The sequence below is a fragment of the Phyllobates terribilis genome, unplaced genomic scaffold, assembly GCF_046119375.1.
Source record: "Phyllobates terribilis strain yellow unplaced genomic scaffold, ASM4611937v1 Scaffold_7__3_contigs__length_470593459, whole genome shotgun sequence".
NCBI lineage: Eukaryota > Metazoa > Chordata > Amphibia > Anura > Dendrobatidae > Phyllobates > Phyllobates terribilis.
In genome coordinates, this window is record NW_027362767.1 from 95,042,374 (window position 1) to 95,064,105 (window position 21,732).

The 21,732-nt window shown below is 41.5% G+C and overlaps 1 protein-coding gene across 2 annotated transcripts in view; it reads right to left on the bottom strand.

The window, feature by feature from the left end:
• Positions 1-886: 886 nt before the first annotated feature.
• The window catches only part of GREM1 (gremlin 1, DAN family BMP antagonist), a 61,423-nt gene continuing 40,577 nt past the window's right edge, over positions 887-21,732 (bottom strand). For both annotated transcript variants that reach the window (XM_073637555.1, XM_073637556.1), the window contains exon 2: positions 887-1,961. In XM_073637555.1, the coding sequence (XP_073493656.1) occupies positions 1,418-1,961 (544 nt within the window). In that variant the 3' untranslated portion in view covers positions 887-1,417. The remainder of the gene's footprint in view (positions 1,962-21,732) is intronic.

Sequence of the window (21,732 nt, forward strand, 5' to 3'; positions counted from 1 at the left end):
TGCAGTGTTCCTATTTATCTGGAGTTTCATATTTATTTCAAAGTTTACCCATATATTTTCATACCTTAGTTGAAATGTTTTTGTTTTTTTTTGTTTTTTTTAATATTATCCATAGTAGCTATAGACACAAATAATGAGGGCTTCCACAAGACTTCTGATCAATTAGCCAAAAGAGCAATAATGGTATCAGGCACTGGTGGTGTTCAGGAAGGCCTGAAATCATGGAAGTCAGGTTGGTTAGAGTAAAAGATGTATTTTAATACCTCTTACTTTGTTCCTGCATTGTAAAATCACTCGAGAGAGCATTTCCTCTACCCTATGCAAGGTTTTGTACCAGTTTTCTAGAAAGAAAATGATGATGACATCACTGGGTTTGCAAGCCTTACCCTACTTGAGAATCCACACATCTCGCATACTCTGTGCTGTCAGGACTCTCCGGCGGCGGGTGTGTGACTGCAAGTATGCGATTTGCATACATGTGGTCACGTGCCGACTAGACGTGTGTGGCCTCACTCAATGCAAGTGTATTGAGCGAGGACGGACACGTCTTGTTGGAATATGGCCGGAAGTATGCAGAAAAAAAACACATACATGCAGTCAAATGACCACCCACTCCCGGCACCGAAGAATCCTCATAGCGCACACTGTGTTTGATGTGAGGATTCACAAGTCTGCAGTCACTTTAGAGGCCAGACAACCCCTTTAAATGTATTTCACAAGATTTTACAGATCTATATTGAGAAGAAAGTTATCTGGGTGAATTGTTAGATTACAACTTTGCTAATACTATTTATAGACTTTTGATTTGTTAGGGTCCCATATGTGGGGGTTATTTGCGCTTTATTTTTAAAAACAAAACTGATTTAGAATTAACAGACTTCACACATTCTTGCTTTTTCTTAAAGGTTGAACTAATTTTAAGAATTTTTATTTCACTTGATGCAATCATGCCTCAATAAGTGTTAAAATGGTCAAAAGTCACTGGTAAGCCAAATGTGCTCTTCTGTCGTGATCAGGTGAAGAATTAATTTTTCATCTCCTAGTTATAAAATTGTTACAGGCAGACACTTTTATCCCACTGACCCTCTTATGTGCATCACAAACATGTAAGTGTGAATAAATAAGATATATATACACATTGTATACATGAAAACTGCACTTGGGGGTTTTATTTTCTGTGCTCCAAGATTGCACTTTGTGCTTTACTGGAGCAGTCAGTCCATCTTTGGTGAGCCGTAGTTTGTTGGGTTACCCTAGGAAGACTAAAAGTAGCTTTGACACAGGTGATTATTTGTCATCCAGAAATAATTGTGGCTTGATACACACAAAGCCACCTTCTGCATGGGTGCAGTCCAGCTGTGTGAATGTATCACGTAATCATTTTGTCCAGCACAGAGGATAACCACTCTTATGCTAGTTAGTCCAGATCTATAGAGATGCAGCGACATTGCTTGACACGCGTTATTCTTTTCTTCTTTGTCGATGGCTGTAGCTCAGGACAGTTGAGTGTAACCACCATGGTAGTGAATTTTTTAGGTTTGCAGAATGAGCAGGACTGGAAGGATCCCTCCTCCCGGCGGATATGTCGAGGAATGTAGAAAGAATTGCACTGCCCATAACAGAATCTGTTGAGTATGGTGCGTTTGTTGCATCCTTCCTCATGGATGGTTTGCTTGAGTGGCTGTGTCTTGCACCAGTCCCTCTTCAGATACTTTCTTTCAGTAACATGTAGTGCTTCTTGACTGGACTCTAACACCTCCTCACCTACCAGGGCTTGTCCTTTACCTCTTCCTCTGCTCCGATTTCCTGGCTGGCCTTGCTCTGAGTCATTAGGCTGCCCTTTGTCAGGAGGCGGAATGGCCCCTTGAGATCCACGAACCTTTTTATTTCCTTCAATGTTTGGTAGCAAAAGTCCGAAGAGTAGGAACATGGGTCCCAGTGAATAAACCAATCGGTTCATCCTAGAAAAGAAAAGAAGGTCTTAGTTATTTGTTTTTAGGATACATGGTTTAAAAAAGGCATCTGGTCATAAAGCTCCCCCCTTCTAAATGGCTGTGAGTACGTAGTTTGCCCTAAAAAAAAATTTCTAATTGTGATTAACTTTAACTTAAAATCTATTTCTCATGCGCTGTATGCAAATTGGCAGTGAGCAGTTCCCAAGGGTTACCTACAAAATCCCCAGTGAGCGGTTTTGTGCCAGCATTGTTGAGCTGAAACTTGGTGCATTTCACAATGTCCTGTTCGGAGCAGTGAAATCAAATGTTTGAATGCATGTCCACCAAAATTCAATGGCAATAGCATGAGATCGCTTGGTGTGGATGACACAGAAGAAGTCATTCCCCATTAATCAAAGATCGTGATCATTGGACTGCTCACTCGTGATGGGCGAGCACTAAAATGCTCAAGTGCTCGTTACTCAAATTGAGCAGGTCGGACACTCAAACGTGTTTGACTCCAGTAACAAGTATAATGGAAGTCAATGGGAAACTCTAGCAGACCTTTCCAGGAGGTCGCTCTCTCACCCCGATGCTCAATTGAGTATTAAGCAGTACCGAGCACACTCAACCATCCCTACTGCTCACCCCTGACTTGGAGAGGTGTGGGAGGGTGGATTTTATTGGATATGCCAGGCTGCCCTAGTGGAAAAAAAACATTTTCATACCCCAATCAACTTAGTGGCAGCAGTTTAGAGGAGTGTGCATTTTTCTTGAAACTTTGGCTGGTGAGTACCATTGCCTTTTGCTATTTTCCAGTTTAGTAGAGGGAAACTTTAAGATCAGTTTCCTATAAGAATAGTACAAATATAAAACCAATCTAAAATGGCAGAAGCACTAGAATACGCAGTAGGGAATTGATGCCAGGATTCTGTACTTTGTTGACCAGGCTAGAAATATCAGTAAATTTATAAAGTTGCAGGTTACTGAGTATATACTTAAAAATTGGATGCTTTCAGCAGCACCAATTTTTGAAAGGATGGAACGCATGGTGTTCATGGGTAGGCTAATGGCTCAGGCTTTCAAATTTATATATGAAGGAAATTCATTACAAACTTCCAACAAAAAAATAAATGTATTACTCACAGTAAATTAAGTTTTGAAGAGCATTTTAAGGATTAAAAGTTGCACTTTAATTAGTTGCTGTAAGCATAAAAGACAGTTTTCATGAATTTCCTATTCATAGTCTGCACAACATTTTAGCATATTTGTTTTTGGCGGAAGGGATTAGGATGCACCAAAAATTAGAATATCCAATTAAGGAATCATTCAGCCTTCAGTTTTTCACGTACGCTTTTTGTTTTACTAACAGAACAAGTACTCATTATAGTCTATGGAGCAGTTCACATATTGGTGGTTGTTTTTTTGGGCACAATAAAACATCAAATAATCATTTGCGATTCATTGACGTCACTTTTCTTTTTTCATCTTGTGGTATTTGCTGATGTTTTTGTGCCAAATTCTTCAAAATGACGAATGGGGTTCATGAATTTGGCGCACAAACAAACATTCTTTTCATATTTGTCTTTAGCCAGTTTGACTTTTTGGCACTAAAAGTTGCAAATCCTTTAAGTAGTCACAAATGCCTCACATTGAGAACTCCTCCAGAAACCTTGCAACATTTGCTGTAAGTCGCATTTCATGAATTGTCTAAAACATATGGTTAAGTAAAGTTGTCAAGGAAAAATAAAAAACACAAAAAATGACAAATTTTAGAGAATAAGGCACAAATACTAAAGCCTCTAAAAAGTAGCAAATTACCCCAGAAAACTTTAAGATTGGTGTTGAGCGAGCATGCTCGTTTAACCCTTTAAATGAGCACACTACAGTTCTCTACAAACAGTAGTTTCGGCATGCGCGGCATCTGTTCGAGCTACCGTGGCTGCATGTGTCACAGCTGTCTGTTAGACAGCTGTGACACATGCAGAGATTGCCTAACAAACAAGCAATCCCTGCATGTGTCACAGCTGCCACACATGCAGCCGTGGCAGTTAAAACATAGATTGTGATCACGCCCAAACTACTAGGCAAGCACCCGAGCGTGCTCGTATAAAGGGTTAAACAAGCACACTCGCTCAACAATACTGAAGTTTCAACAATGAAGAATCGGGGGCCTAAGTGTACGCCAAAAAAAAAGGGACAGTTTTTGATCCAAATCACAAACTAGTCAATGAAAGTTAGCACAGTGACCTCCTAGTGTTGTCCATTTTTCACTCTTCGCTATGGGAAACCTGTTTTTGTTTTAGTTTGCACATTAAAAACTAACACACTGACAAATCAGTTCAATTTTTTCACGTACAAGAAGAGAAAAAGGAAAAAAAAAAAGCCATGAAACTTTCCTAAATATAGAATACTGTTGCATTTAGGCAATGAGGTTGTAAGCGGGAGTGTTAATTCTGATACTGGGAATAATGCCTAATTTTTGGTGAATGTTCTATAGAGAAGCAAAGAGAAATGTCTTAACCCCATCTTAAAGAAAAAAATAATAATTGTGAAACAAATCCTTATCCATCTTCCTTCCTTAACACATGTTAAGTTTGAAATCATTTCATGAAGATTGACAGGATATCGGTGCTAGTGTGCCAATAATTTACAATTAGCCTCCTACATCGTAGGGCTAATAAAGCTGGCATCGGTCATTTTAATTACTTCAAGATTACAGTATTGAAAAAAAAGGCATTTTCAGATCCATTTATACAATTACACTAAGTCTATAATAGTGCTGTATTACTCTTGAAATTCAGTGCCATATGCAGAATTTGACTCAAGGAGTTAGTTTCCTGACTGATCCTTTCTCAAGATATGGCTTCAAAGCAGATCATAACACAGTCTATAGCCTTCAACAACCTTTCTTTTATGTAAATAAGAAAAAGATGGCATACATACTCTTAATGCAACAAAATAGAAAATTCTCTGGAAAATACTGAAGTTTAAAATGTATAAACGTAACTCAAATCAGACTGGAAGACTAGGAGCAGGAACAGTGTGCACATGTTCCTGTGGCCACACATACACACAATGGGATTTAAACGACACTTGCCGACTCTGGAAAATGGAGGCTTTGGAAAATGTTAGTAACACAGCATCTCGTAAGTTATACTACTACGCTCCTCTTCACTCCTGAGCAATGTCAGGACTTTCTCTTTGGCAGAACCTGAAAGTCAAGATGAGTGCAAATATGGGACAAAGTATTTGCACATCTGGGGTCTGTATCAAGGTTTGTTGAGAAGTATTACAGATTTTGAGTTGTGAACGGACCCGTGGAAGTCTGGGTTCTGGTACCCAACCCGAACATTATTCAAAAGTTTGGTCCGTGTACCAGAACCCAAACTCCACTGAAAACAATGGGGACCTGAACGTTTGAGCTTTCCTATGGACTTCCCCCAGAACTCTGAACTTTGCAACAGACTTCCAGGAAAAGTCAGCGTTTAGCACCGAACACTAACTGTCCAGTACGAACCCCGAACTTTTAGGTTAGAGTTCGCTAGGGAAACCATCATGCCAGGGGTGGAGATGAAATGGTATTTGAAACTATTAGTTCAGACAATCCAGAGTCTCATTGGATAGTAGTAGGGGTGACAATACTAGTGCCCACCTACCAAATTGTTTTTTTTTTTCTGTTTTCCAAGACCTATAACTTTTATTTTTCCATCGACATGGCTTTCAAGTCTACATGCAAAATAAAAGCTATCATTTATGAAATTGGAAAGAAAATATTTGTAGAGTGGAATGTAGAAAAAAAATAAACCATTGTTACTCAAGTTTAGTTTTTACATTCATTGTGTTGTACAAGTGACATGCTAAACACTGAGAAGTAGAGAAGACCTGCGCTGGACACCAGAGTAGGTGAGTATATTAACACATTTACACTAAATTACATGCACATACAGTAGAGACCAAAAGTTTGGACACACCTTCTCATTTAAAGATTTTTCTGTATTTTCCTGACTATGAAAATTGTACATTCACACTGAAGGCATCAAAACTATGAATTAACACATATGGAATTATATACTTAACAAAAAAGTGTGAAACAACTGAAAATATGTCTTATATTCTAGGTTCTTCAAAGTAGCCACCTTTTGCTTTGATGACTGCTTTGCACACTTTTGGCATTCTGTTGATGAGCTTCAAGAGGTAGTCACCGGAAATGGTCTTCACTTCACAGGTGTGCCCTGTCAGGTTTAATAAGTGGGATTTCTTGCCTTATAAATGGGGTTAGGACCATCAGTTGTGTTGGGCAGAAGTCAGGTGGATACACAGCTGATAGTCCTCCTGAATAGACTGTTAGCTGATTTTTTCTTGCCATAATACAAATTCTAAGTAAAGAAAAACGAGTGGCCATCATTACTTTAATAAATGAAGGTCAGTCAGTGCGAAAAATTGGGCAAACTGTGAATGTGTCCCCAAGTGCAGTTGCAAAAACCATCAAGCGCTACATAGAAACTGGCTCACATGAGGACCGCTCCAGGAAAGGAAGACCAAGAGTCACCTCTGCTTCTGAGGATAAGTTTATCCGAGTCACCAGCCTCAGAAATCGCAGGTTAACAGCAGCTCAGATTAGAGACCAGGTCAATGCCACACAGAGTTCTAGCAGCAGACACATCTCTACAACAACTGTTAAGAGGAGACTTTGTGCAGCAGGCCTTCATGGTAAAATAGCTGCTAGGAAACCACTGCTAAGGACAGGCAACAAGCAGAAGAGACTTGTTTGGGCTAAAGAACACAAGGAATGGACATTAGACCAGTGGAAATCTGTGCTTTGGCCTGATGAGTCCAAATTTGAGATCTTTGGTTCCAACCACTGTGTCTTTGTGCGACGCAGAAAAGGTGAACGGATGGACTCTACATGCCTGGTTCCCACCGTGAAGCATGGAGGAGGAGGTGTGATGGTGTGGGGGTGCTTTGCTGGTGACACTGTTGGGGATTTATTCAAAATTTAAGGCATACTGAACCAGCATGGCTACCACAGCATCTTGCAGAGGCATGCTATTCCATCCGGTTTGCGATTAGTTGGACCATCATTTATTTTTCAACAGGACAATGACCCTAAACACACCTCCAGGCTGTGTAAGGGCTATTTGACCAATAAGGAGAGTGATGGGGTGCTACGCCAGATGACCTGGCCTCCACAGTCACCAGACCTGAACCCAATCGAGATGGTTTGGGATTAGCTGGACCGCAGAGTGAAGGCAAAAGGGCCAACAAGTGCTAAGCATCTCTGGGAACTCCTTCAAGATTGTTGGAAGACCATTTCCGGTGACTACCTCTTGAAGCTCATCAAGAGAATGCCAAGAGTGTGCAAAGCAGTCATCAAAGCAAAAGGTGGCTACTTTGAAGAACCTAGAATATAAGACATATTTTCAGTTGTTTCACACTTTTTTTGTTAAGTATATAATTCCACATGTGTTAATAAATAGTTTTGATGCCTTCAGTGTGAATGTACAATTTTCAAACTCATGAAAATACAGAAAAATCTTTAAATGAGAAGGTGTGTCCAAACTTTTGGTCTGTACTGTATATATACATTCAATGAATAAAAAAATTAGTGGGAGTGCTTCTTTAAAGAAAACTTGTCACCACCACCTTTCAGGCTTGATATACAGAATTCTATAATGTTGTATTTAAGCTCCTGATCCGACCTGCAAGACAAGAAAAGAGCTTTTATTATACTCACCTGGGGGGCGGTCGGGTCGGAGAGGCATCACTCGCCCTGGTCTGGCACCTCCCTTCTTCTTGCAATTCAGTCCTCCTTCCTGCTTCGTGCGGATGACGCATCCTACGTCATGCACAGTCGCCCCGGCATTGCGCTCTTGCGCAGGCGTACTTCTCTGCCCTGACTATGGCAGAATAAAGTACTGCAGTGCGCATGCGCTGGCACTCTTTGACCTTTTTTGCCGCCTGTGAACTGCAGTACTTTGCTCTGTCCTGGTCAGGGCAGAGAAGTACTCCTGTGCAGGAGCGCAATGCCAGGGATCCTGTGCGGATGACGTAGAAACGCATCATCCACACGAAGCAAGAAGGATGACTGCATCGCAAGAAGGGAGGCACCGGACCAGAACACCCATGGGACCCGACCGCCCCCCATTTGAGTATAATAAAAGCTCTTTTTTTTTTTTCTTTTTTTTTTTATTGCAGGTCTAATCTGGGGCTTATATACAGCATATAGAATGCTGTATATCAGGCCTGAAAGGTGGTGGCCGTATCTCATATTAGCCAAACCTGTTGACAGGTTCCCTTTAAGAGCCGAGTGTTTGTCATTTTTACCTCCTACAGGAGGGCATTCCATAGGCAAAATACTCACTGTAAAGAATCCTTTCCTATTTGGATGCTGGAATCACCTTTCCCTCCCCTGGTCTTCTGCAAGGAATAAATCATACCCCAAACCTTTGTATTGACCATGGTTATCTTTCTACTAGATGGTGGCCCGATTCTAACGCATCGGGTATTCTAGCATATGTCTCCCGACCGTCCTTTATAAAGCCCCATGCAGGATGTCACATCTCCCCTATATAATACCCCATGCAGGATGTCACATCCCCCCTATATAATACCCCATGCAGGATATCACATCCCCCTATAGTGCCCCATGCAGGATGTCACATCCCCCCTATATAATACCCCATGCAGGATGTCACATCCCCCCTATATAATACCCCATGCAGGATGTCACATCTCTCCATAGTGCCTCATGCAGGATGTCACATCTCTCTATAGTGCCTCATGCAGGCTGTCACATCCCCCCCTATATAATACCCCATGCAGGATGTCACATCCCCCCTATATAATACCCCATGCAGGATGTCACATCCCCCCATAGTGCCCCATGCAGGTCCCCTATGGCCCCATACAAAAAAAAAAAAAAAATCCAATACTCACCTCACTGCTTCTCTGGACTCCAGCGTAGCCGGCATCTTCCCGCTGTGCGCTGTGACCGGTCAGGAGAGAGCGCGGTGTAAAGACGTCACTGCGCCCTCTTACCTGAGACGTCACAGAGCTGCTGCGCAGGCACGGGGAGGGGTAAGTATGACGCCGGGTGTCGGGGTCCTGATCGAGTGGGGGGAGGGACGGGAGGGACGGGAGAGGGGGGGGGCGTCACACTTGTCCTCGGGAGATAAGCGGCCGTAGCCGCTGATCTTCCGACGATAGCCGCATGTAGGTCAGCGGCGCCTGCGGTCGGGGGACTTATGCTGCAAGCAGCCGGCTGCATCGCCGCTGACCTCCGTGCTGCACATGAGCCGCTAATGGCCGCCATATTTTTCTGAAATGCCACGTCGCTGATTGGCCGCGGCCGGACCAATCAGCGACCCGGGATTTCCTAGACTGACAGACAGACAGACTGACCATTATATAGATAGATTTGACAATGAGAACTTTTGAGGAGCAGGTTTTTTTTTTTTTTTTTTTTTAAAGATGAGCAAGTCAAATTTTTCTAATCTACAGTAATTAGAGGCCTTTCAACCCGTTTAATAATGTAGTTACCCACTGTTGAAGCCTGTCTGGCTCTCCAACACACTTTTTAGAATGTGAAGCCCAAAACTGGATCTAATATTCAAGATGTGACCTTACATGAGATTTATAAAAAGGGCAGTATTCTGAGACTTATAAATTTAATTCATAAAACTGTAAAGGCTTTTTTTTCCGGCAGTGTGACTTGTAGCTTTTGTTGGTTGTACTTTGGGGAACATACAACATGTCGATCCTTTTTATGGCAATATTTTTTTTTCTAATGAAGATAAAAAAAAAAACATTAGAGAAAAAAATTGTTTACCTTGCATGAGATATATAAAGTTATAGCTCTTAGAAGTCGAAGAAGAGAGACCCATTAGGACTCACATCATCCAAGAGCCAGCCCTAGATGTGAAAATACCAAATATGCTAGAATTTTCTTATATACACACAGAGCTGGAAAATGTGGTAGAATTTAACTTTTTTATATTTTTTAAAATGTAAAACTATTTTTTAAGCCCTCCCAGGGAACTTAAAATTGTGATCACATGTTCAACAATCGCCAATTGCCTATGGTATTGTGAGGAGGCAGATGAAGTGACCAATTAGTCACTATTGTCCATTGCATACAATGGGTTAATCTGCTGCGAGCAGAGCTGCTGATATAAACCGGTGTCCACTGTGTAAGTCTTGTAAAGCAGCCAGCTTGGCTCCAGAGCCAGCTCCATCCAAGAGCGCTTGACCTATGCTGCCCCTATACAGCAGACATCGGGAAGGGATTAAAAACGTAAACTATTTTTTCCCCCCTCTTTCTCCACAGGCTTAAAGAATAACCATTGTTTTAATCTTATTTCATAAATCAATGTTACACATGAAAATCAGCAACTTTGGAATATAGCTTATCTGAGAAATCTGCTTCTTTTACCTCTTGGACTGGTTTTTCACTCTCAATTCATGGGAAAGTATATATTCAATAAAACACATTTTACTGATATAGGAGATGGCGGTTAGTGCTGATAAAGTCCTATGGATGAGGGAGCTAGAAGCAGACAGACATTCTGCTGCAAGTTCTCTAGAAACAAATATTACAGTTCTTCATAGAACTTTACAAGCACCAACTGTCATCTCCTTTATCAGTAATGTAGAAGTCTGTATTCACTGAAAAGATTTTACCCATGAATTGAGAACGAAAGATTAGTCCAGAAGGAAAAAAGAGGATTTGTCTGATATATTTCAAAGTTTCTCAAATTCACATCTACTATTGATTTATGAAATAAACAACAAAAATGGCTACTCTTTGAAAAAGCACTAACAGAAATAAATATTTTAGTTCCTTAGCAATACATATGTTGTATTGGGGAAATGTATTGAAATATTTACTGATTGCTGTCTTCTCCTGTTCCAATCCTCGTCTGTATCAAATGGCCTCATTTTAGAGTAACCGGATCACACAGCATCTTTTCTGTGGACCAGAAGTTTCTCAGTGTAAGTTTATAAGATTTAGTTTCTCATAAGCTTATATTGAAAAAACATCTTTCGGTTCACACATAAGATGCTGTGCGGTCCCTCTACTCTGAATTGCAGTCACACAGTGCAGAAAAGGACTATATACATATTGCTAAGGGACTAAGATATAAAACATTTTCTGGGAATGCTTAATTTTGAAAAAAAAATGTAGAAAATATCTACATAGCTTGGACATAAAGGCTAATTGCATACTCCAGGGTGTTACAGCTTTTGATGAAATCCGTTATCACCCGGGTTTACATGCGAGGACTTTGACTAGTGTTGAGCCACCCCCGTAGTGTTCGGGTTTGGTTCGGTTCGTTGAACACCGGGATGTTCCTGGAACTGTTCGTCGAACACCTTAGAACACCATTAAAACCAATGGCAGGCAAACAAAAACACATAGAAAACACCTTCAAAGGTGTCCAAAAGCTGACGGAAGACACTCTCTGTAAAAAAAAAAAAAAAAGCCGGCCGGCAATTCAGCATCAGTACCCGACACTTTAGAACAGAAAGAATAGAGCATCACACATGGATTAGATAGATAGAAACATGTCAATCACATATATAAGTACAGTGACAGTGTTGATTACTGTACTTGTCATTTAGTGTTAAAATAAAGGATTTATTTAAAAAAAAATTGGCGTGGGGTTCCCCGTAATTTTAGTCTCCAGCGGAAGGGGGTAATACCCACGGAGCTTCCCAGGCTACTAATATCAGCCCCCAGCAGAATACCTAGCCTTTACTAGCTATTAAAATGGGGGACCCAAAAAAAATGACGTGGGTCCCCCCTATTTTAATATCTAGCAAAGGCTAGGCAGACAGCTGGGGGCTGATCTTAATAGCCCAGGAAGGGTGCCATGAATATTGGCCCCCTCCCAGGCTAGAAACACCAGCAGTCAGCCACCCCAGAAATGGCGCATCCATGGGATGCGCCAATTCTGGCACTTAGCCTCGCTCTTCCCACTGCCCTGTAGCGGTGGCAGTGGGGTAATAGGGTTGGGGTTGATGTCAGCTTATTATGCCAGCTGACATCAAGCCCAGGTTAGTAATGGAGAGGCGTCTATAAGACACCCCCATTACTAACCCCATAGGCAAAGTTAAAAAAAAAACCACAAACACCCAGAATAAAGTCCTTTAATTGAAATAAACACACAATTCTTTATTGTTCCAAATTAAACCATACTTACCATCACGCCCATTCCAGCTGAAGCCAACGATCTCCTGCAATAAAAATAAAATAAACCAACCTCATGAGGATGCGCAGGAGAATTCTCTCACGCTCACCGCATGCGCAGGAGAATTCTCCCACGCTGTCAGTGACGTGCATGAGGTGAGCTGAGTTCATTGTCGGCTCATCTGGATGCAGTCACAGCCAGACACTGAGCAGCGCAAGCATGCCTGCGCTTCTCAGTGTCTGCGGCATGGCAAGCTGGATGGCAGCTTTCTGCTGCGATCCAGCCTGTCATGTAAATGTAGCAGAGCTGGAGCCCTCCTGGGAACCATGGAAAGGTAAGGATGAGGTTGGTTTAGGATTTTATTTTTACTGCAGAAGTTCGTTGGCTTCAGCTGGAATGGGCGTGACTGTAAGCATAGTTTAATTTGGAACATTAAAGAATTGTGTGTTTATTTCAATTAAAGGACTTTATTCTGGGTGTATGTTTTTTTTAACTTTGACTATGGGGTTAGTAATGGGGGTGTCTTATAGACGCCTCTCCATTACTAACCTTGGCTTGATGTCAGCTGGCATAATAAGCTGACCTCAACCCCAGCCCTATTACCCCACTGCCACCGCTACACGGCAGTGGGAAGAGCGAGGCTAAGTGCCTGAATTGGAGCATCCTATGGATGCGCCATTTCTGGGGCGGCTGACGGCTGGTGTTTCTAGCCTGGGAGGGGGCCAATATTCATGGCACCCTTCCTGGGCTATTAAGATCAGCCCCCAGCTGTCTGCCTAGCCTTTGCTAGATATTAAAATAGGGGGGACCCACGTCATTTTTTTTTGGGTCCCCCATTTTAATAGCTAGTAAAGGCTAGGTATTCTGCTGGGGGCTGATATTAGTAGCCTGGGAAGCTCCGTGGGTATTACCCCCTTCCGCTAGAGACTAAAATTACGGGGAACCCCACGCCAATTTTTTTTTTAAATAAATCCTTTATTTTAACACTAAATGACAAGTACAGTAATCAACACTGTCACTGTACTTATATATGTGATTGACATGTTTCTATCTATCTAATCCATGTGTGATGCTCTATTCTTTCTGTTCTAAATTGTCGGGTACCGGTGTATGCCGCTGCTGAATTGCCGGCTTTTCATGTTTCACTGTTGGCACTGTTCCCATCGATTTGGGCAATCACTGTAATGCCACAACCACCATGGCTGTGGCGTTACAGTGAGTGGCAGGCAATCCCTGCATGATGTGAAAAAATCCAGTTAGGCTTTTGGTGCACGAACAGTTATCGAACAAAACCTCGAACAGCCGAATTTTTTGCAAATCGTTCACGTTCGAACGACTCGAACACCGCCAAAAACAGCTCGAATTTGAGATTGGCGAACAGTTCTAGTCGAACACCGCTCATCTCTAATTTTGACCATACTCATTAAGGTTCAGTTCACGTAGCACATTAGCTGCTCCGTTCACGTAGCACATTAGCTGCAGAAATTTCTGCTATTGATCTATTTACCTAAAAGGGGCTTGCAGAAATCCATGGACATGCTGAAGAAACGACCCCATTCATTTATATCTACTCAATTATTTTTTTTGCCTGTCTTTAACTTTGAATTCCTATTTTCTATTGTATATTTAAAATTCCAGAATTGCTAGGTTTGCTTTAATGAAAAACCTTTGATTGACCTTCAGAAAAGCCTACATAATGAGTCTGGTGTTTACTTAAATTCCTAAATTTCTTACGTTGTAGAGACATTAAGTCATGTTCTAATGCAATATGAGGAAGTGGGTAGTGTAACAATATATTGGTCTAGACTCCACTATAATCCTGGTACACAACCTTTCAATAATTAGAATAATTTAACAATGAACACTGACATGACATCATTTCTAGATCTTGCTTTCAAAGTTATATTTTAATACGTCTATTAAGGGAACTTGTCATGTCCAGAAATTCTATATAGCTACAGATTACCTCTATATCTGCACGTAAATAGCATTTCTGGATATTACAGGTTCCCTTCAAATAAATCTATACATATAACTACAGGCTTTTCCAGACAATTCAACATCTTGCCAGAAAAGTTTGCAGGACTATATGATTACAAGAAGACAGTCCTGGTTTTGTTAAAGGGGTTGTCTACATCTTTGAAAACCCCTTTTTTAAACACTATTTCCCAGTGTAAAATGAAGAATAAGATATTTAATTTCTGCATCAGTGCCACTCAAACAGGGTCCACTCCCGAGGCTCGAGTTAGATTGTTATACATGAGCGCTGCAGCCAAGAATTGACCACTAATATTCTTCAGCCCTCACTCTTCTTTAGGATGACCCTTGGATGGCCAAAGAAAGTGTGAACAGCAGCACATTAGCGTGTGCTGATAAGCTGCAGTGCTCATGTACTACAATGTTCTGTGAGCCTTGGGAGACTGGCACTGACATTACCGGAACAGAAAAGGAGACAAGTATCTGATTTATAATTTACACTAGGAAATAGTATTTAAGAAGGGGTCATCCAAGTAGAGAACAATTCCTTTAAATTGTCCCAAAACACAACATGTCTATGAATGAACTCTCTTTTTCATGCACAGATTGATTTGGTGGAGGAGGAAACTTCATTGATTTATGCTGGAGAAGTGGCTGTTTGATTGCATGAAAAGTTCTAGTACAGAAGCAGTGCAGTGCAGAAACATGGAGAAGAGTGTACAGTATTAAAGAGGACCTGTCACCTGGTAAAAAAAATGGATTTAGATACCATGTAAAACTTACTGAGCTCCACTGATTCTGCCACTATTTTCATTTTTACGCCGTTTCGCTCCATTGCAGGAATATATATCACATTTATCGATTTTGGAGTGCAGCATGTGAAATCTCTGTTTGGAGTTCAACTGAGTATTTGTTAAGTGTCTTCTTTGGGTGTATGCACTTTCACCCCTCGGCAGCGTCTGAGACTGATAGACTGCTAGATCAGCTTATTAGCTGTGATTGGCAGTGTCTGGAAGGGAGAGAGGGGGTGAAAGTGCACATCTCGGAGAAGACTGAAGAAATGTCCAGTTGGTCTGCAAGCAGAGATTTCACATACTGCGCTCTGGAAGCAACAAATGAGAATATCTCTGCAATGGAGTGACTCAGTACAAAACTGAAAAGAGCTGTAGAACTGGGGTAGCTCTGGGATTTTTACAAGGCATTTCATTTTTTAGAGCAAGTGAACAGTCCTCCTAAACTTAACACATTAACTAGTATAGACAATATTACTTAATAATATTTCTCTGAATACTAATACTGTCTCTAACTATTCTGTCGTGTCTTTCACATTGTAAGGCATTGAAGTATGGCAGGTCGGCACCAAGTTTGTGAGAGATGGGACAGAAGAGTCCCAGTCGGCCCTTGAAATAAAACATATTTTTTGGTTGAAACTAGTTGAATTTTCTTATTTATTGGTACTAGTTTGGTATGTATTCAAATCTCAGATCTTATTCAATTTTTGGGTGGAAATAAAGTAACTAAAAACAGCAATTCTGCCATTATGACTGTTTTTCTTTCAGAAACATCACTCCTTACCATGGGTTGTGTGCAGTGCTGGACTGGGTTGGTAAAGGCCCACCAGTAAAATTGATTCTTGGGGCCCATTGTTCAGCTACATGCAAAAATAACCTGATCCTAGGACACTCATTTTATTTTGCTTTTATATAATATTAACTTGGCTAGCTTGTTTAATAAATGAATGATTACCTTTCTGCAAATTGTGAATCAAGTGTAATTAGTTAGTACTCCTTCACCGGGGCCTCCTTCCTGTGGGCCAGTCTGAGCCAGGTTGTGCATGGTAGAGGCCAAGCAATATAGGCTTGTCAGATTGCCAAAGTTGTAAAGCATTGCTCCAAATTTACATAATTAGAATTGTTGGGGAAAAAAAAAAGAAAAATGCCAGATTCAGCCATGAGATGGGAGAGGATATGAATGACAGTATATGCATGTTGATCACACTGGATCAACAATCAAAAACAAGAATTTTATAGAAGTATTTGATTTTTTGCTAAGAAAGCATCTGGGTATGTCCACACAGTTTAACTTGGTTTTAGTGCCAAAATCTACAAATGTTTCAAATCTGCTTGCTGCAAGCTTCCCATTCATTTGAAAAAGAAAACACACCGATGGTGCAGGTAGCATTTTTAACTGTGTTAAAGTGTCATGTCAGTTCTTTGGCACATTTTCCCTACATTAATAATGGTAAAATGAACCTTTTGGAGTGGGAATACGCCCCCAAAACAGTCATGGCTAAAAGGGGTGGCACCCTTGAAATTGTTCCAGAAATTACCGTAAGTATTTCTACCAGAAAATTATTGCAATTACACATGTTTTGTTAGACACGTTTATTTCCTTTGTGTGTACTGGAACAGAAAGAAAAAAAAAAAAAAGGCAATTTGGACATAATTTCACATAAAACCCCAAAAAGGGGCCAGAAAAAAAATTGTTGACACCCTCCCTCAACTTAATATTTGCATGCACACCATTTGGAATAAATAACTGCAATCAATCGCTTCCTATAACCATCAACAAGATTCTTCCACCTCTCCACTGGAATTTTGGACCACTTCATTTGCAAACTGCTTTAGGTGTGTGTGTGTATGTGCGCGCATCTGTGTGCCCCACACCAAGTATGGAGAACAGAAAGAGGAGAGGAGAAGAGAACTGTCTGAGAAATTGAAAACTAAAATTGTTGAAAAATATCAACAACTCAAGGTTACACGTCCATCTCCAGAGACTTCGCTATTACTTTGTCCACGGTGCTCAACATAAATCAAGAAATTTACACCCCATGGCACTGTAGCTAATCTCCCTGGAAATGGACAGCAGAGAAAATCTGATGAAAGTTTGCAAAGCAAGATAGTCTGGATAGTGGATAAGCAGCACCAATCAAGTTCCAAATAAATTCAAACTGTCCTGCAAGCTCAGGTTGCATCAGTGTCAGTGCGAACTATTAGTTGACATTTGAATGAAAAGTAATGCTATGGCAGAAGACCCAGGAAGACCCCACTGCTTACAAGACATAAAGCTAGACTGCAGTTTGCCCAAAATGTAAAGGGAGCCAAAATCCTTTGGGGAAATCATCTTGTAGACAGATGAGACCAAGATAGAGCTTTTTGGTAAAGCAGATCATTCTACTGTTTACCGAAAATGGAATGAGGCCTACAAAGAAAAGAACACAGTACCTACAGTCAAATATGGTGGAAGTTCAAAAGATGTTTTGGGGGCTGTTTTGCTGCCTCTGGCACTACGGGCCTTGACTGTGTGCAAGGCATCATGAAATCTGAAGATTACCAAAGGAATTTGGGTTGCAATGTAGTGCCCAGTGTCAGACAGCTGGGTTTGCATCCTAGGTCATGGGCCTGCCAGCAGTACAGTGACCCCAAACATCCTTCAAGAACAACTCAGAAATGGATGGAAACAAAGCCCTGGAGAGTTCTGAAGTGGCCAGCAATGAGTTCAGATCTAAATGCCAACAATTTTGTCCAGTGCATTTTTGGGGTTGTGTGTGAAATTGTGTCCAATTTTCCTTTTTTCCCCTTTATTCCTTTGAGTGTATTGGAATAACACAAAAACAAAACGTGTAATTGCAATCATTTTCTGGGAGAAATACTTAATTTTCTGAAACAATTTCAAGGGTGCCAACACTTCTGGCCATATCATAATTAAAATGTATCAAAAATCACATCAAAACAGTGCCAAACACTATGTATCTTACATACTTTTTCAACCAAAAAACTTTGAACATACCCAAACCTTTTTTTTTAACCCCTCCTCCCCACCCCCCTCTGTTTATACCTTCCTAACCAGACCAATGTTTTCAATTCGAACCAGTGTCACTGTATGAGTTTATAACGCTAAAACGCTTCAAAGATAACAGTGATTCTTAGATTGTTTTTATGTGACACATTGTAATTCATGTTAGTGGTAAATTTTGTTCCACATGATTTGTATTTATTTATGAAAATATAAAAAGATTGGCAAAATTTGAAAATGTTGCCAGTTTAAAACTTTTAATCTTTTTGCCCTTAGATAGGCATACTACACAAAAAATAGTTAATAAATAACATTTACTACATGTCTACTTTACATCACCATTTTTTAAACTTAAATTTATTTTGATAGGAAGTTAGAAGGGATAAATGTGAATCAGCAATTTCTAATTTTTCCAACAAAATCAAATTTTTTTTTATTTTTTTTTTTTTTTAGGGACCACATCCCGTTTGAAGTGATTTTGAGGGGCCTGTGTGGCAGAAAACACCCTAAAGTGACACCATTTTAAAAACTACATCCAAGAATTGTATTAACCCTTTAGGGGCTTCACGGGAATTAAAGCAATGTGGAAGGAAGGAATGAAAATTTTACCTTTTCCCACAAAAATATTGCTTTAGCCCCAAATTTTGCATTTTCAAAATGATAACAGGAGAAAATAGACCATACAATATGTTGTGCAGTTTCTGCTGAGTACACAGATACGCCATACATGGTGGAAAACTACCGTTTGGACGCATGGCAGGGCTTGGAAGGGAAGGAGCACCATTCAACTTTCAGAGTGCAAAATTGGCAGGAACTGATAGTGGATGCCATGTCACGTTTGGGCCTAAACATTAAAACCCCTCACAAGTGACCCCATTTTGGAAACTACACCCCTCAAGGAGCTTATCTAGAGGTGTTGTGAGCTCTGTGAACTAGCATGTGCTTCACAGGATTTTATAACGCTGAGTTGTGAAGATGAAAAAATTTATTTTTTCTGGCAAAAATGTTGTTGTAGCCACAATTTTTTTACAAGGGTAACAGGAGAAAATGGACCCCAAAATCTGTTGAGCGATTTCTCCCGAGCATGCAGACTCCCCACTTCCAGGGCTCGGAAGGGAAGTAGCGCCAGTTGAATTCTGGAGCGCAATTTTGGCTGGAATAGATTGAGAATACCATGTCACACTTGAAGAGCCCCTAAGATGCCAAAAACAAATAATAAACTACACCTCGAGGAATTCATCTAGAGGTGTAGTGAGCATTTTTGAAACTCAGGCGATTCACAGAACTGTATAAGATAGGGCTGAATCAATGGAAAATTACCATTTTTTTCCCCACTAAACACTTTTTTTTTTAAGCGCAATTTCTCCTAAGTATTCTAATACCCCATTTGTGGTCAAAAATTACTTTTGAGGCACAATGGAAAGCTCAGAAGGGAAGGCGCGCCATATTGGAGTTCAGATTTTGCTGGAATGGTTTGAGGGTGCCATGTCACATTAGTAGAGTCCCTGAAGTTCCAGAACAGCAGAATCCCCCATAAGTGACCCCAATTTACAAACTGCACTTCTCAATGGGAGCAGTGAGAATATTTGACACCACATGTGCCTCAAAGCACTTTATACCATTGGTCAGTAAAGAAAAAATAATTACATTTTTACCCCCAAAAAATTTGTTTTAGCCCCAGATTTTACATTGACAAACTTTGGTGCTATTTTTACCAATTTCCCCATGTGGCAATTTCTGCTGAATGTGACAATACCCCATATGTGACTGTACAGTACTGCTTAGCCACATGGAGAGACTCTGGAGGGAAGGAGCGCCATTTGACTCCGAGGACAAATTATCGTAGAATAGTTTGCAGACTCCATAATTACACCCCTCTGTGAATTTATCTACCGTTGTAATGCCGACTAACTCCATGGGTGTTTTGCAGAAACAAGCACCAGTGGATATTTCTGAGTTAAAATTGCAAATCTGCTATTGCAGTGCCCATACATTGTGCCCATCTCGCGGTTCAGGAGACATGGACCCTGTAAATTTAGCGGGCTGTCATCATTACAGAAATGTCAAACATGTTGATGCTAAATGTGGTTTAGGCATACTGTGGGGCTCAGAGGGAAGGGGGGCACTTGGGAGCACAGAATTTGCTGGATTTCTTTTGGGGAGGTGAGGATTCACAGTGCTTTTCCAGAGCATTTGTGCTACCAGTAAAGCCCCCTATATTTCCATTGACAGATGACGGACCTGAGTGGGGAACATTTTATATAACGTTTGGGATCGCATTTATCCTGCGCTCAACGCTGAGCACTTGCATCGGGGTTTCCATCTAAATCTCTGAATGACGTGATTCAAATGAAACCCCCGAGGGATTCATTCACTATAATGAGGTAGCAGAGTTACTCTGGACTCAGTCTGGCCTCTGTTCAGCATTGTCCTTTTCAGAGGTGCACAAAACTGGCCGACCGCAGTTTTATGCACCCCTAAAAAATATGGAAACCGCCAGATCACAGGCCAGCCAGCGTCCACAGTGCCTCCATCGCCTAATTATCGGGAATCTTCCGCTGGGGATTCTGTCTGAATGATGTATTTCAGAGATTTACACAGAAACCCCGATATAAGCAATCAGCACAGGATAAATGTGAGCCAAGCCTTATTGCGATCTTTGGCAGGAAGAATGAACAAATCAGGTGAAGAATTGATTTTATTTATTTTTTTACGCCGTTCCTAGTGCGGTATAAGTGATTAGATGACTTTATTCTTCGGGTCGGTGCGATTACAGCGATACCAAACATAGGTGTTTTTTTTTTTTGTTTGGTTGCTGTCACACAAAAAAAAACTTTCTTTATGGTTACTTCCTGAAGAAGTGTGGTATACTTCGAAATGCCTCAAAAAAAAAAAAAAAAGCATTAATATCTCTTTGCAATCTTCAGCAGTGTGGAAATTAACTTCACAAAATGTTCCTTCCCATTCTGCCATTGGTCTGTTGACCATGGGCGTACCCACCGTGGGGCAGGGGGGGGGCAGCTGCCCCCCCTAGAAGCAGGGACCCACGCCGCCATAGGCGGATTATAATGAGGGCAATCTGGGCTACCGCCCGGGGCTCCAGGGTGTCTATGGCCAGATTGCCCTCATTATATGTGCGGCGCCGCAGCACATACCGGCAGACAGTGGCGGGGGGGGCCCCTGGACCGCTCCCCCAGCAGCAGCGCACGGCCGCTACTTCTTCTTCGGCCGGGCCAGCACTGCAGCTGTTAACTTCCCTGTGCTGGCCCGGCCGCGTCACAGCTAGCAGACACGGCCCTGTGCGCGGCCGTGTCTCCTAGCTGTGATGTCACGCAGTGCGCGTCTGGCTTGCACTGCTGCACCGGAGAGGAGCAGGAGGACTGGAGCCGGGAGATGGTGAGTGTGTGTGTGCAGGCAGATATCATTGTGTGATGTCTGTTTATATGTATTTTTGTGTTTCAAATGTGTTTATGCGTGTATGTATATGTCTGTATATGCTTGTGTGTGGGGGGCTACGTGCGGCCTCCCGCTATCTATAGATGGCTACGTGCGGCCTCCCGCTGTCTATAGGTGGCGCCGTGCGGCCTCCCGCTGTCTATAGGTGGCGCCGTGTGCTCAATATTGAGTCATACAATTAATGTAAGGCTATGTGCCCACGATGCGGAAGTGCTTCGGATTTTTCCTGAGCGTTTCTGCATCTCCCTGGCAGAAAAACCGCATGCGGATTATACATGCGTTTTCCTGCCAGGGACACGCTGAAGTGAAGCGTTCTTCACATGCATTTCTGCATGCGGGTTGTCAAGCGCTTTCCAAGCGATTTTAGCATCACTTGG